At 39.4% G+C, this 17,992-nt stretch overlaps 1 protein-coding gene across 1 annotated transcript; it reads left to right on the top strand.

Moving 5' to 3' along the window:
• Positions 1 to 11,286: 11,286 nt before the first annotated feature.
• On the top strand, positions 11,287 to 17,929 carry LOC311050530 (zona pellucida-like domain-containing protein 1; the record flags this gene model as incomplete). The annotated part of the gene is made up of 10 exons (XM_084064615.1): positions 11,287 to 11,458; positions 12,490 to 12,716; positions 13,240 to 13,430; positions 14,699 to 14,771; positions 15,023 to 15,120; positions 15,427 to 15,510; positions 16,035 to 16,206; positions 16,912 to 17,014; positions 17,174 to 17,203; positions 17,778 to 17,929. 10 exons carry the CDS (start codon positions 11,287 to 11,289, stop codon positions 17,927 to 17,929), a joined length of 1,302 nt encoding a protein of 433 aa, XP_083920741.1.
• Positions 17,930 to 17,992: the final 63 nt, after the last annotated feature.

The raw sequence follows: 17,992 nt of genomic DNA, 5'->3' as shown, positions 1-17,992 counted from the left end.
TGTCTCTGGGTTCCGAGATTGATAACAAGTAGGCTTGGTAACATGACTGTAAGTAACACTACAGTCAAGAACCTGGGGGTTATTATTGATTCTGAATTGAATTTTAATACACATATCAGTCATGTTATCAAGATTGCCTTCTTCCATCTGAGAAATATTGCACAAATTAGAGCCTATCTGTCTTTGGACGATGCAAAAATGTTGATCCACGCTTTTGTGTTCTCTCGACTTGATTACTGTAATGCGCTTTTTTCTGGCCTGCCAAAGAAAATAACCGACAGACTACAACTAGTTCAAAATGCGGCAGCCAGAGTTTTAACTAAAACTAAGATGAGAGAACATATTACTCCTGTTTTAGCAGCACTACATTGGCTCCCGGTTGTTTTTAGGATTGATTTTAAAATTATTTTACTTGTTTATAAAGCTCTCAATGGTCTGGCACCTTCCTACCTCTATGACCTCCTCCCTAAATACGTTCCAAACCGCCCCCTCAGGTCTTCTAGTGCAGGTCTACTCGAAGTGCCTGAAATGTCATATAAAAAACACGGTGAAGCAGCATTCTGCTTCTACGGTCCGACGGCTTGGAATAAACTCCCATTACACATAAGACAGGCACCCTCTCTGGACAGTTTTAAAGCACAGCTCAAGACATATTTCTTCACGCTTTTAGTTGATTTTTTTTCTCTTCTAAATCTCTGTGTTGTTATTCATGTCTTTACTGTTTTGCTCACTGCCTCACTGCCTGTTATCTATTGTTTTAGCCATTCATTTTATGCCAGTGTTTTTTGCCACTGTTTTATTGTGTATTTTATACATTTTTTTTGTTTTGTTTTGTTTATTTTTGTTTTGTTCTGTAAAGCACTTTGCGCTGCATTTATGTCATGAAAGGTGCTATATAAATAAAGTTTATTATTATTATTATTATTATTATTATTATCATTATTATTATTAAGTGAACCTAGGAGTCCTCTGCAGTGAAAAGGTGGGTCTTAAGCATGTTTTTAAAAGTCCCTATAGGGTGGGAGCAGCGCTCATCCTCAAAGGGAGTTTGTTCCACAACTTCGGTGCCAACGCAGCAAAGGCACGGTCGCCCGTCCTTACTGTGCTAGACCGTGGAATCTTCAAAAACAACTGATATACGACCCTGCTGTACCTCTCCTGTGTTTGAGGCTTTTACTGATATTGCTTACGACACCGGAATCCCCCCCCAGGGATAAATAAAGGTTAATCTAATCTTATCTTTTTTACATTCTACATGTCATTTAGTTATCGCAGATATTTCAGTCTGTCATCTTTTCCTCCCTACAGTAAAAACAACAAATAGCCTGCAGTTTACGTTGAGTTATTTAGAGATCAAGTTCTTTGACCTTGAGTCACCTGCACAGGTGAGCACGCCATGTCCCTGAGATCTTTACATAATATGCAATTGTCATTGTCACCCACCTGACCCCTGTCGCAGGTGGGATTATAGGGATTTCAGGATGCGATTAAGAGGCCAGTCTACTGTAGGTGTTTCCAAACTGGTGTCATGGGAGACATTATCCGTGAAGTATAGAGGAGAATTGAAGGGATTGTATAAAGAAATGACGCATCTCTGGATAGTGTAACAAATGTCTCCGATCACCAGGGGCGCTCTGGCAAAACACGGATGGCCTTTTCATGCCGTATTTTAGAAGAACAATGAGGCTTCTCAGTTGATCAGTGGCTTTTATGGCCTATGGCTAAAAACTACCTGCACTGCAACTCCTGGGTCACAATGAAAGAGAGGAGTAACATGCAAGGGAGAAATTAACAAAGGCTATTTCTGGTTGGCTGGTATACTACTTCATAGCTTGTGGCAATGGTTGATCACGTTTCAAGCATTCATGGTGTTTCATTCTGACATGGATCCACTTTGGGTGAATCACTGTGAAATGCTTTTGTCTGTGTCCAAGAAACTGTACATCCATTTAGAAAACTAAGTGTTTGATAAGAGTAGCAAAATGCAAAACAGTTTTTGACATTTAATTAAATGAGATTTTATGAGGTAACATCGATTAATAGCCCCTGCCCCCCCTCTCTCTCTCTCTCTCTCTCTCTCTCTCTCTCTCTCTCTCTCTCTCTCTCTCTCTCTCTCTCTCTCTCTCAGAGAGAGAGAGAAAGAAGCAGGAGGCCACCCACCAAGAGCCAGGTTCCTCTCAATGTTTCTTCCCCAGTGTTTCCTTGCCACTGTCGCCAAGTGTTCGCTCATGGAGGAAGTGTTGGGTCTCCGTATAGAACCTTAGGCACGGGTGCCAACATTGGCACAGGGGAGGGGAGGGTAATCACTGGCACACTCGCACTTGAGTATGAGAGAGGATTTTTATTTTAGTCTGGGAGATAGTTGGGGCTATTGCTCCGAGTCTAATGATCATTACAATGTCCTGATATGAAAACAAAATATTTCAAAAGTTATGACAATCAAAATCTGTTGGAAATATTTTTCATTTTCATGTGGAGTCATAATTAAACGTAAGCTAATGTTGATATGGCACACTGACTATCAACAAAACCAAAACATGGCACTACATGTAAAAAAGAAAGTTGCCGACCCCTGCTGTAGAATATGGGCTTGATCTGCTCTGTGTCTTGAGGCAATTTGTTGGGATTTGATACTATATAAATAACATTGATTGATTGATTGATTGATTGATTGATTGATTAAAAGGTCATGGGCTCACTCAAATGGTTAGGGTTCATCCACTAAGGTTCATGAATGCGTTTAGCAAGTTTCATGGAAATCAGCCCATTAGATTTATGAGATGTTTTGTGCAAGTGGAAATCTTGGCCTTTGGGGTGGCATATGGAGCAATTTGGACTGTTTGCCCGATCCATAGAGCCCTGTCACTAAATGGGAGTAACACCACATAGCCTTCTCCAAAGATCAGGCACGGTGTTCCTGAATGGTGTTCCTGACATTGCCAGGCAGCTGCCAGGCTTGTAGATCAGATCTGTTTGAGCAGCATACGTGAAAGTGAAATTACAACGGCAATGTGTGCAGTGATGGATGAAGTACTCATATGTTTTACTTAAGTAAAAGTATCAATACCACCATGTAGAAATACTTTGTTACAAGTAAAAGTCCAGTCGTAAAAATGTAGCCTACTTGAGTAAAAGTACAAAAGTATTGGCGTCAAAATATACTTAATGTAAAGTAAAAGTACTCACTATATGCAGAATGTCCCATTTAAAGTTGTCAAATGTATACAAATCTTTTGAAAATAGCAGATCTACAAGCTCACAATGCATCGGCTATTTTCAAATAGTCAAAGTGTAAATAGGGCTGAAGTGGTTATTGTATAATTCTAATCTACAAAGTAACTAGGAACAAACGTTTTCAAATACTTGTAGTGGAGTAAAAATACAATATTTGTCTGAGATGTAGTGGAGTAGAAGTAAAAGTATTGAATATTGGATATACTGGGTTATAATGGGTTACAAAAATCGTGAGTAAATGTACTCAATTACTTTCTACAGTACCACTGAACGCGTGGAGAGCATGCATGGAGAGAAGAGGGTCTGTAAAAAAAAAAACAGCTGTAAAAACCTTTATTTTATTTTATTCTATTTCATTGGATTAATGAAGGAGAGTGGAACACCAGTCTTTCAGATCGGATGGATTGAAACGGGGTGAGTAGGGCTTTCTGTCCGTGCGTAATACGTCCGCTGTCACTGGCCGACGTTTGCTTATCGCTTGAGTTTTAGGAACAACCAAGAAGGCCCTATCTGATGATATAAGACTATAATCATGTTCATAGGGAACCACGACCAGCATAGTATCTCAAATCTAGGAGCCTGGCCTTGCAAGTTTTCAAAATTCATCTAAAACATATAATCCAGAAAATGTATTCTGGATTTCACAACCAGTCACTGAAAGGCGTTACTCAGAATTATAGTTACTGATTAGCTTGATTGATTGATTGATTGATGTACTTTATTTTAGTCATGAAAACAACAGTACATGGAAGTACAAATTCACAATACAAGGTCTACTAAACTGGAAGACTCATTAATTACTGAGCTTGTTTAACATGACATCCCCATGCACACAAATCATGATGACATATAAGAGACAGACAGATATACACACTACTATACAGAACGTCATACAATCAGCTTACAGGTTACTGCTGCAGAACTTTGCACCAGTTAAAGATGAGCAATTGCATCTTTAGGCTACTGAGTCCATGAGTACAAGGACTTACAGTAATCTAGGCGTGATGAAATGAAAGCGTAAATTATCTTTTCCAGGTCAGCAAAATTATAACAATGACTTAATTTTTTGAGTGAGACATGGGAGGATCCAGGACATTATGGCCTGCTTCACCGAGTTCAAGTGGGATCTATAACTGTGTATCATTAGCATAACAATGAAATATGATGTTGTGGTTTGGGAATAATGTGTCCCAGGGGTGTTTTGGGGGTATTTACCAGGGCAAATGTGGCACAATTACACGCACGCCCAATACTCATCAAATACACATCGTACATATGGAAACACACAAAGAATATATTGTAAGTCAAGTATAATTAAAGACACTCAATAGGATAAACAAGTCCCAAGATAAACAAGGTGAATACAAGTACAACAACTTGAATTACAGAACGTCATGAAGATAACACATGCAGAATATAGATTGAATGAGCGGCCAACTACACACTTGTTTCTGTGCCACCAGGGAAAGCTCACAGTAATGGTGCTATGACCCACAAATGATAAACTGTGTAACTCTTTATACAGAGTTAAGGAACAAAAAAAATAAACAACTAGAAAAAGTGCTCCTCGGAGCACAGGTCTCCGCCAGGTCAGGTACGTTATTGTGGCCTCCTGGTGGCGCTATAATAGGCCAATGTGAAAAGGGTGCCATTTATTCTTAGGTCTTTCACGGCAATCAGACACTGCATTCATGATTTGAGGCATTTTGTTCCAAAAATGTGTTTTGCTAAATTAGACCTGCTGGTGGCGCTATAACAGGCCAATGTGAAAAGGGTGGCATTTCTTCCTCGGCCTAGTGGGAATGTGCGTGTGAAATTCCACGGAAATCGCAAGCTGCGTGCATAGTTTGATGCAATCCTGCAAACTTTGGAAGCCAACCATAGGCAATGAGGATGGAATATGGGAAAGCGGACAGATCCGTGTTGATCACATGACTATAGAGATACTGTGTACCGATTTGCATGACGTTTGGATAAAATCTGTAGGAGTAATGTAAAAAAATGTGTTTTGCACAAATCGGCCTCCTGGTGGCGCTATAACAGGCCCATGTGAAAAAATTGGGGCAGAGGTTCTGAATTGGCATCCAGGGAGTGCGTGTGCACAGTTTGGGAGCGAACGGGCCAACGGTGCCAGAGATTAGCTGGTAACACACAGACAGGACGGACAGACGGACACACACACGGACACACGGACGGAAGGACGGGGTGGAAAACATACTCTCTCGCCATGCCTTTCGGCCTGGCGGAGACAATAACACATGCTATGCATCCCATGCCTATAATGCATTATCAACATTGAAAAATGCATATACATGTACATTGCTTATAACACTAACATTATATTCATAAGCACTTATTTGTAACAATAATTATAGCGTATTATAAAGCTTTTGTAATGATTTATAAGGTCAAGTATAAATACATTGTAATCTGATTATGACACTGTATAGTTATAAGCACTCATAACAACTTTTAATGCAATCATAACACATTATAAAATCTTTAATAATTTAGTCAAGTACTATAATACATTTCGGGGGGACTGGCTGAGTTGTTTTTATCCAAATGTATTCCATGTAAATGTTCATAGTTGTGATACATTATAATCATTTTATAATGCTAGTCACTGTACTAATGCATTATAATCACAGTTAAAATGCATTATACTGTGATTATATGTCACTATTAGTCAGGGGTCATTTGTTGCTAAAACTAAATACAACCACTACAACTGTATAAGTTATATTGTATTAACATACTCTACCATACAGATTGGACAAAATTACATTTTATTCATTTAAAATAAAAAGTTACATAATACCACTTAAAGAACTGCATACTTTATTTTAAAATGTAGATCAGAGCAGCGAGATTTACAGCATAACAGGTAGGAATCAGGTGTTTTTTTTAATCAGTGTTCGTTGTCAACGCACTGGACAACCCTATACGTTATGCGCACTCAGTGCACCTAGGGCAGTGATTCTCAACCTGTGGGTCGGGACCCACAGGTTGAGAACCAAATTGTGTGTGTGTGTGTGTGTGTGTGTGTGTGTGTGTGTGTGTGTGTGTGTGTGTGTGTGTGTGTGTGTGTGTGTGTGTGTGTGAGAGTTCTCTGTCCTGGTTGGATAAAATTGGAAATGAAACTGAAACAAAAATGCATTTTCTGTTTAATAAAGAGGTGGAGAGACAAGGAGACTCCTAATACTGAACAAACACTCTATAGCAATGAGTACTATCAGAATATAGAGCTATTTAACACTTATTTTAACCAAAGCAAATCACTTACCCTACCTTTGTAGCAAGGCTAGTAAAAGCAATGACTACGCCACCCACGCATATAGGAGTGAGGGATCCTTTAAACACATTAACCATATACTGTATATGTATAGATATATAGGACTGAACAAGGTAAGGTTCCCCAGGAAGGTACGGGTTCAGAATGAACAGAACCAGAGGCTGATGTATCAAATGTGTCAAGTTTATTCAACAGTTATAAAAATAGTCAGGTTAAAATACAGAACGGAAGAAAGCGGTTAGTGTTAGAGTTCTGCAAAAAGGGACTGAACTCAAGAGGCAAAGGGGGCAATAAGGGTAAGGGCTTCGGGGCCTCTAAAGTAAATATACAGAAATTAAACAAATCAAATCCAAATAATGCAAAACCAAAAGAAAATAAAGTAAATAAGTAACCAAAAGCAAATAAGCAAATCAAAACAAACTACAAATAAGCAAAACCAAAGTCATGCAATGCTAGCTAATGGCCCAGTATAGCTCTGTCCTCAGTCAACCCTATTGCACTCAGTCTAAATAGTATTTATATATATATATATATATGGCACGGTGGGAAAAACAGTGATTTACAGTTCAGCTCCTACAAAAATCAAATAATAAAACATTAGACCAACCCTCCAACAATTCATCACTTTATTAGGCTCCTATAGCAAGATGACAAAATACAGAAAAATAACAAACATACCCAAATAGTCAATGTATGCTCATGGCTCCAATTGATAAAGGCCTGCACAGCCACAGAGTACTGCTACTCAAAGGACCTGGAGGCTTCTGGAAGTACAGATATATATTAGTATAATTAACAGGCCTAATATTGTCAGCCTATCTAAACTCTTATACATATACTATTGTTACAATGAGTTATAAAAACCTTGTCATTTGTTTCAGATTGTCTTACCGAGAATTAGTCTGTACCCCTCATGCCTCCAGGTCTCTCTCACAAACACTCAAACCAGGCTTCTGGCTAAACAGGAGGCCACAAACCTGGCCACCCCTCTTTATGCACTTTCCTTAAAGGGCCAGTGCTACACCTTTAAATAACTGCATACTTTATTTTAAATTGTAGATCAGAGCAGTGAGATTTACAGCATAACAGGCAGGAATCAGGTGTTTTTTTTTATCAGTGTTCGGAGTCAACGCACTGGACAACCCTATACGTTATGCGCACTCAGTGCACCTAGGGCAGTGGGTTGAGAACCAAATTGTATGTGTGTGTGTGTGTGTGTGTGTGTGTGTGTGTGTGTGTGTGTGTGTGTGTGTGTGTGTGTGTGTGTGTGTGTGTGTGTGTGTGTGTGTGTGTGTGTGTGTCAAAGTGGCCAAATTGTCAAATAATATAAGAAAGGCAAAAATTGTTAAAATAGCTGATCTACAAGCTCACAGCAAGGCGTTGTGAACATTGCACAATGTCCGGCTATTTCCACAATGTTTATTTGTTGAACAGAGTCAAACTAAATGTAATGCCTCAACTCCTACAGTTCCAAGTGCTTGTCAGGGTCGGGGGTCCCCAGTTCAAATATGATTATTTTGGGGGGTCGTGGTCTGAAAAGATTGAGAACCACTGACCTACAGTAAGGCACAGTGCACTGTATTTTCAAATGGCAACGCAAAGACGGCACTGAATTTACCAAAGACCACAGAGCACGACGGCGCTCTCAGATATTTCCAAACGCACCCCAGGATGTGACAGTGAACTTGACCTCCATAAATTATCCTCCTGGGAATTGTTAGAGTAGAACACTTTGAACACGCCATAATCATTTATTTTTCTTCCCAAAAAGAAAACAATAAATCAATACAGAACATGAACATCTCAGTCATACAACAAAACCCTAACCCTAACCCTATCACCTCAAGTCTTATGGTTTCTGATTCAGATGATAGATATGACCTGAAACAATTTGGCCGTCTGATTCACGACAGAAAGTACAACATACATGCGTGACATTGAAAATGGCACACTTATCACTACTAAGTCAAATGACAAAGAAGAAATGAATAGGATTCAAATGAAACAAATAAGGTATTAAAGGGGGTGTAAGTGATGTTTTGTTCTTGAAATAATGAATATGTGTTAAAATAGCATAATACTGTAACCAAAAATACAATTTCAAGTCAGGATATCAATTTCCAATCAGGAGAGAACTTGTAGAGGATACAGGATGAACAAGTGAAATTGGAAATTATTATAAAAATGAGCAGACCTGAACCTGGAACACTATAAAATTGAAGCTGATGAAGGGGTTCTCTCTCCTGATTAGATTAAATTGGTGACCCACCTGAAAATGTATTTTCTATTTACTTCAGATCCGGAGAGATGGGAAGTCCCCTACTGAACAAACACCCTACAGTATATCGTATAGCAATGGTTGCTATTGCAACCATTGCCAGTGATATTTGTTTTAACCAAACAAATATCACTGGTAGCACCTTTAATGAAACATGATCAAGGCCACATTTGAATGTGGTAAGTTAAAATGCATGAATCGCAATTTGTATGACACATACAGTACAGTGCCGTGTGTAAACCTCAATCTACTGTAACAGATTTAGCACAATACAGCTGGTTCTCGCCTGTATTCTGCTGGAATCTGCTTTGTTGGATGGAAACCTGAAGCAGCATTTAAAGTTAAAGTGAACCTGTGGGATCTATGTCACAACCCTGTGACGCAGTCTGCAGCCAGTGGGGCAAAGTAACTAAGTACATTTACTGAAGTACTGTACAATTTTGCTTGAGTATTTCATTTTTTTTTTTATACCAGTGGTTCTCAAACTTTTTCACCCCCAGAAGAGAAGAGTTCTCTAAAAAAAATCTAAAATCAATGCTATTCAACATTGCCTACAGGACTGGAATAAGGATGCTACTCATGCTAGGGTTCATGTTGTTTATATAAGTTACTGTGGCAGCTACTGATAAATGCTGATGGTGTATATATTATGCAAGCATACGTTCATTGTTCGCTAATCTATTTTTATTATCCTATTAGTTATTTGCTCTCTCTCTCTCTCTCTCTCTCTCTCTCTCTCTCTCTTGCCCTACGCTCTCTAGTTTGAAAATTAGACTACTAAACAGTACTTTTGATCAGAGTTATGTATACAGGGTGTATTTATTTATTTATTTATTTATCATTTTCGTGTCAGCATGTTGGTACTGGAAATACTGTGTTCTTTAAATTGTGTCTGAATAATCCCGTAAGGGATGGGCTGCGAAAGGCAGCCAGACAAGAAAATAAAATTAGTCATTCATTCATTCAGTATAAAACTACAGACTATTTCTTGCTCCTGTTTTAGTTCTCTCTCATTCTTTCTTCTTTCACTCAGATCTGACAGTCAGTTGAACATGAAGACTCCACGGTCTAGCACAGTAAGGATGGGCGACCGTGCCTTTGCTCTGTTGGCACCCAAGTTATGGAACAAACTCCCTTTGAGGATCAAAGCGGCCCCCACCCAAGGGACTTTTAAAAACATGCTTAAGACCCACTTTATCACTGTAGATTACTCCAACGTTCACTTGTTGTTTTGTGTTTTGTGTGTGTGTTTAGTTTCTACTCCCTCCTGTTGTGACAGTGTGACTGAGTTCTTGTTGTCCTAGTCTAGTCTTCTTTGTCCTATGTTTTTCTCTTTCTTCTCTCTTTCTCCGGACTGCGCCCCGGGCCAGTGTAATAACCGGATGGGGGCGCACTACAAATACCAAACCTTTGACCTATGACCTATGTACCTGTGCACAAGATGTAACAATAAAGTACAACCTTGAACCTTGATGTGAATAAGTAAAACAACAAAACACAAAAACCCCAGAGTAGCCTACTTCTGCCACCTCTGTGTGCAGCTGGACGGAGGGTTGGTGCCATTGATATGGCTGATGTGAACGGGGGAAATAGGCGGGATATGCAGGAAGAGAGAGAGAGCTATTGTGTGAATGCATGTGCATGAGAGCGTGCATGCGTCATGTGCACATGATGTGGGTCTATAATTAGTCATGATGGGAGGGTGTAAGGAGGTACACCTCTCTGGTTGCTGAGGCTGTCTCAGGGTATAAAAGTCACATTTCAACCTGTATCTCTCACACCACACACCCACCTGCTCTGTGTTCACACACCACCAGCTACACTCAACGGTAGGTACTCTGCTATCTATGGAGGGATTCATCTCTTCCAGACTTGTTCTTTTTTACCCTTCTCTTTCTTTCTTTTTCTTTTTAGGATATTCATTTATTTAGATAGAAATAATGTATGTATTTAGTTATTCATTTTACTTTTAAAACTGGAACGTTTTACTTGCAGTTGGCATTAGACATTACTTATTTATGTTTGACTGGAAGGATTTATTCAGCAATAGACATTGCAAGGAAATGTGGTATCACATTATTTTGCTTTGCTCTGTTCATACAAATAATTAGTTTAATTTCTTATAAAAAATGTAAATACTCAAAGTTAAAAGTAAAATATTACTTAGTGCTTGAGTGAATGTACTTTCCATGCACCACTGCACAGAATTTTGTTGTTGTCATGGTATATTTGATAGGGAGAGATACAGTTTACACAGACTGACTGAGAACAGCTACTATAAGTATCATAGTGTTTATAGCGGATGGCCGGATGCTATTAAACATGATGATACTGTGATACTGTATCATACCATGATACTATGATACTGTAGCCTTACAGGTCTGCAACTCTGAGAGTGTACAAATTGAACCGAATGGACGGGTCAATTTGCATTGTACACTCTCAGAGTTAAATGAACACTGAGGATGTGATGATAACCATGGCTCTGGTATCTTCCTCTCAACACACAGAACCATCCAGTCAAGTCCAGATCATCTTGCAGAGCATCATGAGTCCTCTTCAGTTCTGTCTCCCCCTAGTGGCGGTGCTGCTGCACCTGCCTGCTGTCTCTGCTACATACAACTGCTCCTCTGTGTACGAGAGGATCCCAGGTTGGTACATGTGCTGTTATATCTCACCCAGTGGTGGAACAAGGTGCGGTGGGGAAAAAGTGCTCAAATGTTTTACTTGAGTAAAAGTATCAATACTGCAATGTAGAAGTACCCTGTTACAAGTAATAGTCCGGAATTCTAAATTTACTTGCGTAAAAGTACAAAAGTATTGGTATAGAAATGTACTTAAAGAACCAAAAGTACCAAAATGTTTGAAAATAGCAGATCTACAAGCTCACAACGTGTGAGCTTGTGAGCACTTATTAGTGTTTTCCATTATTTATTTATTCTATATTTTTGTTAAATCCAGTTTAGTTTCTGTTCTGTGTAGTTGTGTGTAGTTGCTAGTTTCAATTGAGTTATTATTGTTTACATTTTTTTTTGTTTTAGTTTGTTTTTTATTAGTTCCATTATTAGTTTCAGTTTTAGTTTTTAGTTTAGATTTTGATAATATCACCTCAGAACAGAGAGAATAGCGATGTTGTGGATATACTGATCTACTTCTAATGTTGACTCTAGTCTGTATTACAACTATATCACTTTACACTGTGAATGAAAGTATACTTTCAGCTGAAACTCATCCGTGAACTTTTGTATTTATAACAGTGGTTGAGGAAGTAGTCAGTTTTTTCTTCTTAAGTAAAAGTAGCAATACCAAGAAACATGACTCTGTCACAAAGGCATGCATTACAAATTTTACTTGAGTAAAAGTAATGGCATCAAAGTTCTTACTTACAAGCTCACAGTGCGTCACAATGCGTGTCAAATAATTGTAGTGGTACTTTTCAATACTTTATACTTCTAAGTTCTATTCCATTACATCAGATCTACAAGCTTTAAACACGGCGCAAAGCGACACGTTTTGAGCTTGTGGATCTGCTACTTTTGCTATTTCTTTATTTGAATCCTGAAAAGTAACAGTTTTGGACATACTGTATGAGGTTGCCACCCGACAGAGACGAAATGTACTTAGTTACTTTAAACCACTGGTATCATATATGTAACCCTGGTGTCTTTGCGCCCTCCTCCAGACAACCAGGACCTGACGGTGGACTGTGGCACCAGTATGATCACTCTGGAGGTCAACCTGTGCACGGCCCAGTGGGCGGGCTTTGAGGTCAACGGCTTGGCGCTCAACGGGAGGCACAACTCGTCAGAGTGCCAGGGCACCGTGGACACCAGCGTGCAGCCGCCCGTCATCCGCTACTACCTGCACGTCAACCACAGCGAGGCCAACCCCTGCCGCCAGTCACTGCAGGTCCGACATAGGGTTTCATATATAGAGCACTGCAGGTTCCCAAATGTTTTTGTTTAGCTCGAGACCCAAAAGTTTGGGTCTCCCGGGACCCAAGCTATAGTGAAAATAACAGATCTGCAAGCTCACAACACGTGCGCATTGTGAGCTTGTAGATCGACTATTTTCACTACTTCTTAAAGGTCTTTATATGGAATTTTTTGACTTGTTTATGTGTGAAGTTCTTTTGAAAAATGTTCGAATTTAAAAACAAATATTTTTATATGAACAAATTGTAGGAAACTGACAAAAGGGATACTCGCAACCCATAAAAATGTGTCCGCGACCCACAAATGGGTCCTTACCCACTGTTCGCTAAACACTGATAGAGCACACATCAAATGCATAGAAATAGTAATCTAGGATGATAGGTAAACCAAGAACCTATCATCAGTCTAAACTGTATAATATCCAACATTTTCGATGAATAATTGTGCAGCCGTTAAGATAAGCGGGTCTTTCTGTCTTTCTTTGCTGTGTGGTTCAGATTGTGGACGAGGTCCCGGACCCCAATGGCCCGTTCAGCTCCTTCTCCACCATCCAGTCGGTGATCATCACGGGTTACATCGACACCCCCTCAGGAGACCAGGGCGTCATCAGCTACTCCACAGACCTCTACTACCACTTCTCCTGTCGCTACCCGCTGGAGTATCTCATCAACAACACCCAGATTGTGGCGTGAGTCCGTCTTCTCTTGTCTCGTTGGAGAGATCAGTGTTTTAGTTTTCACCATAGACCGTAAAAATGAATGGGCAAAGTGACGCCATTGGTTTCTACAGACAGTAAATGAAGCCTATTTGTCAGCGATTTCAAATCCGCCATCTTTCTGTATCCTGTCCGAAAGGCTAACGGAAATTAATGCTATTGCCTGCAACCGCAGCGAGGCCGGGTCTTCACTCGGTAGAACCAGTAGAAACCCTATAAGCATACCCTACTTTATCATTAGCTTTAAAATGTATGGAACTATAATTTACTAAACACATTTAAAAAAAGATTGAAAACATTAAGTGTTTATGAAAAGGTTTACTAAGGTAATAAAATCAAGTGTAAAGTTCGCCAAAATCCTCATTGAATTGTTTTAAATTAAGTCTGTAGAAACCAATGGCGTAATGTTGTCCATATTATTTTACGGTCTACGGTTTTCACAGGCTAGGTGACGTCTAGTCTGTTTGTTGCAAAGATAGACATTTTTAATTTCCTGAATGAAAAAGAAAAATGATACGGAAGTGAATTTGGCAACAGATGCCAATTGACTTTAAAAACGGATGAGAAAACCAGTGGCGGACAGTAATAAAGTACGTTTACTTGAATAATGCACTTAGTACATTAGTCAATTACTCAAATTGTAGTTGAGTAATATTTGACCAGGAGTAATAGTATCTATTTAGAACGCCATCTTGAGAGGTTTTCATTACTTTCAATGGTGTGATGTCACGTTCTCTTTCTAAATACTTTGAATCAAGTCCTAGAGTTGAGTACACTGGCACTGTTCCTAAAGGAACGGTGCGGACTTCCAGTATAAAATTATAACAACGTTTTAAATGGTTAATATTTAATAAAGTATAAAACATTTCAAAAGGTTTCAGAAAGTCATGGTGACTCCCCAAAGAAGCCAAACATTTAAAAGTTTGAATGACGCTAGGTGAAAGTGGTGCTGGAGTGTGATAAATCTTTGCGTATAATAGTAAAATAGTGAGAGGAGCAATTTCTGCATATTTGGAAAGCGAGCCCAGTAATAACTTGCATAAATAATATATGGTAAAATCTTACATTTAAATGGCCTGATGCACTGCTGACTCAATATTCATATTTATTTATTACAGTAAGACAGTTATCCTTTATGCCTTCATGCACTTGCCATTTCAGCAGCAAGCCAAGTGGCAAATGAGATAAAACTTTTATGTCCATAATAAATGTAATTTTTCTATCCCTCTCTAAACATGTAGGTCTTCAGTCTCTGTGGCCACCAGCGATAACAATGGAACCTTCATCAATACACTCAGAATGAGTGTATATAATGTAAGTGCAAGTTGCTTTTCTGGTGCAGTATTGCTGTTTGTTCTGAGGTACAGAGGTACAGTCATACAATAATGCTAAAAGGATAACACAAAAAGCCCTGAGGGCTTGTTTCCATTGTGGTCCTATGTATTCAATTCATAAAGACACATAAAGACATAACATACTATACAATAAATCATTAATACTAGGAGCAGTAAAGGTATATTTACAGAAAAACAGTGACTTCACATGTGTTGGTTTTGTGTTGTCAGGACACAGACTACGGCTACCCACTGGGGGTCCCTACAACAGGACTTGAGCTGCGAACCAAGATATATGTGGAGGTTAAGGCTGTGAACCTCACTGGGAAGTAAGTTCAGTGAAATCTACCACTTAAAGCTGCAATCCATTATTTTGACCAATCTGTATGGTAGAGTATACATCTGGAACCCTAGTGTCACAAACCTGGCTCAGAGTTCGGACAAAAGAGAGGGAAACATAGCTTCTAAAAAAAAAGTGTGACATTGTAATTTGTATTAACACTTAGGGTTCTTGCGGTGCATGCATGGTCGATGTATTTATCTCTGAATCCCAGAGTGCATGCATCAGTGTTGGAGCTCATCCCAGTGTGCTAGTGGGGGTATAGACTGACCTCTGTCTTATTCTTTCCTCACAGCTTCTATGTGCTGCTGGACCACTGCTTTGCAACGCCCTCTCCGTACAACATGAGCAACAATGAAAAGCACAACTTCTTCACAGGGTGAGATAAGCAAACACATCGACACCAACCATACATGCCTGGACATGACATTATTATTTCACACACTATTTCAATTGACAATACACTCTTCAATCAACATCTGATCTATATTATTATTGTCCTTCAATATCGTCTCTGTCGGGTGGAAACCTCCTAAAGGTAACTGTTACTTTTCAGGATTCAAATTCAAAAATAGCAAAAATAGCAGATCTACAAGCTCAAAAGCGCTGCGTTTCGAGTGTGAAGACGTAGACAAGCTATTTTGGATACTATTGTGTGAAGCTGAAGTATGATCACGTAGGGCATTAATATACGAAATGAGAAGTTGTATGAAATGAGAACTTTTTGTTAATAAGCCATATGGGCAGTTTCACATCATCTGCAATCATACATTTATTCTAGCAATTCTAAGCTAAAATGTTTTAGTTTTTTTACTGTATGAGTCTGCTTTTGTTGGTCATTTGCACCAACGAAAACAAACCAACAACCCCAAACTGAACGAAACTACTGCTTTTCATGATCAGATGTTCAGTGGACCAAAGAACTTTGGTGACCAAAAACGGTCTTTCCAACAACGCACGGTTCAACTTTGAGGCGTTCCGCTTCGTGGAGCATCGGGACCAGGACAAATCCAGCATCTACCTGCACTGCATACTGAGGCTGTGTGAACCCACCAAGTGTGAGGAGCTGGTCAATGTAAGTACAGCTGCAACCCATCTATTTCATAATATAAAATCAATCTGTTTTAACCACTTAAACCGTGTTTGGTTGACCGGAGTCCCTCAGGGCTCTATACTAGTGTATTTTCTGTTTTCTGTTATCCGATCGACAAGCTCACAACAGCTAGTTGATCTGCTATTTCCTGCAAAACTCTTCCCCACAAGGGTGCTGGGGTTTAAGTCGTTAATAAAATAATCAATTTTGGTGGAACATTTAACATTTTGCATTATTATTTTCAAGAATACAGAAAATAGCAGATATATAAACTCACGCACGATGCGATGTGTTGTGAGCTTGTAGAGCAGTTATTTTGGTATTTTTGCACAACTCCATATTTACGCCAATTCGTTGATTTATTAAAAAAAGAATACTATTGTTAAAAATACACTTCTCGATTATTTGATTAATCAAAAAAGATTGAATAATCACTAAGAAAATAATTGCAAACCTAGATGTTAGTTCAAAAGGCCAATTTGATTCAAAAACCTAAAGAGCTCATGAGGAAAGTGGCTCCTACAGGTGCACTAGGGACAGGACTAAATGTGTTGGCAAAGCAAATTAGAAGGACGTGAATTAATGTCTTACACTGACAACTGAAATGTTATAATTACTGTGTCATCATCATGACACATCATTACCACAGAAGCTATGTGTGAATGAGAGTTGTTCTTTGTTAAACAGGCTTGTAGTTCAGGAAGAAGAAAAAGAGCCGTCACTCCCTTTGGCGGAGAGTCCCAAGACTCAGCCACCGTTACAGTGGGACCCCTCTTTACAGCCCGGAAAGGTCAGTAAGACACCATTCGCTTTATCTATAGCATATATAAGATAACATTAGATCAGATCAGATCAGATCAGATCAGATCAGATCAGGTAAGGTAACATAACATAAGATCATACTGTACATACATTAAGTGACTAACTCTATCTCTCTCATCCTACACAGAAGAGGGCAGTCCCCATAGTGCTGCCTATGGTGAGTCATCACACACGCACACACACACACACACACACACACACACACACACACACACACACACACACACACACACACACACACACACACACACACACACACACACACACACACACACACACACACACACACACACACACACACACACACACACACACACACACACACACACACACACACACACCAACAATACTATTTGCATGTATTTACTATTGGATTATAGCATTCACTCGTCCTTTGTTTTAACCACTTCCTGTAAACTCTATCATATTGAGTTGCATGGGGTCCCCCAAGGTTCTATACTTGACCCTCTCCTTTCCCCCCTCTACAACAGATCTCTTTGACTTGTAGATTGCAATTCAATTCAATTCAATTCAATTCAATGGAGCTTTATTGGCATGAGAAAACATACGTTTACATTGCCAAAACAGGTGTCAAAACATAATAAAACAATTTAAGAACAAATGGGGAAAGTATGTACAGTAAGATTGCAGAATGTTTGCCTATTATGACACCATGCAGAATAGGTTACACTAGGAACACTTCACAAATCTTCTCCCTGTTTCCCCATCAGGCGGTGGAAAGGCGAGCAGCGATGTGGACGTGACGGGGCTGGCGGTCGGCATAGTGTTCGGATCGGCGGCGGCCGTCCTGATGGTCCTCGGTGGCTGGTTTGCCCTGAAGAAGTATTACTGGGTGGGAGGTCGCCCTCACCTCTTCAACTGACCCGTTTTTAACCGTCACACTGTAGTCTTTACAGCTAGTTCGTTATTATTCTATTATTCTACA

The sequence above is a fragment of the Gymnoscopelus microlampas genome, assembly GCF_963454915.1.
Source record: "Gymnoscopelus microlampas genome assembly, chromosome: 8".
In the NCBI taxonomy this organism is placed as follows: Eukaryota; Metazoa; Chordata; class Actinopteri; order Myctophiformes; family Myctophidae; genus Gymnoscopelus; species Gymnoscopelus microlampas.
The sequence above is the reverse complement of the archived record's forward strand: the minus strand, read 5'-3'. Positions and strand labels throughout refer to the sequence as shown.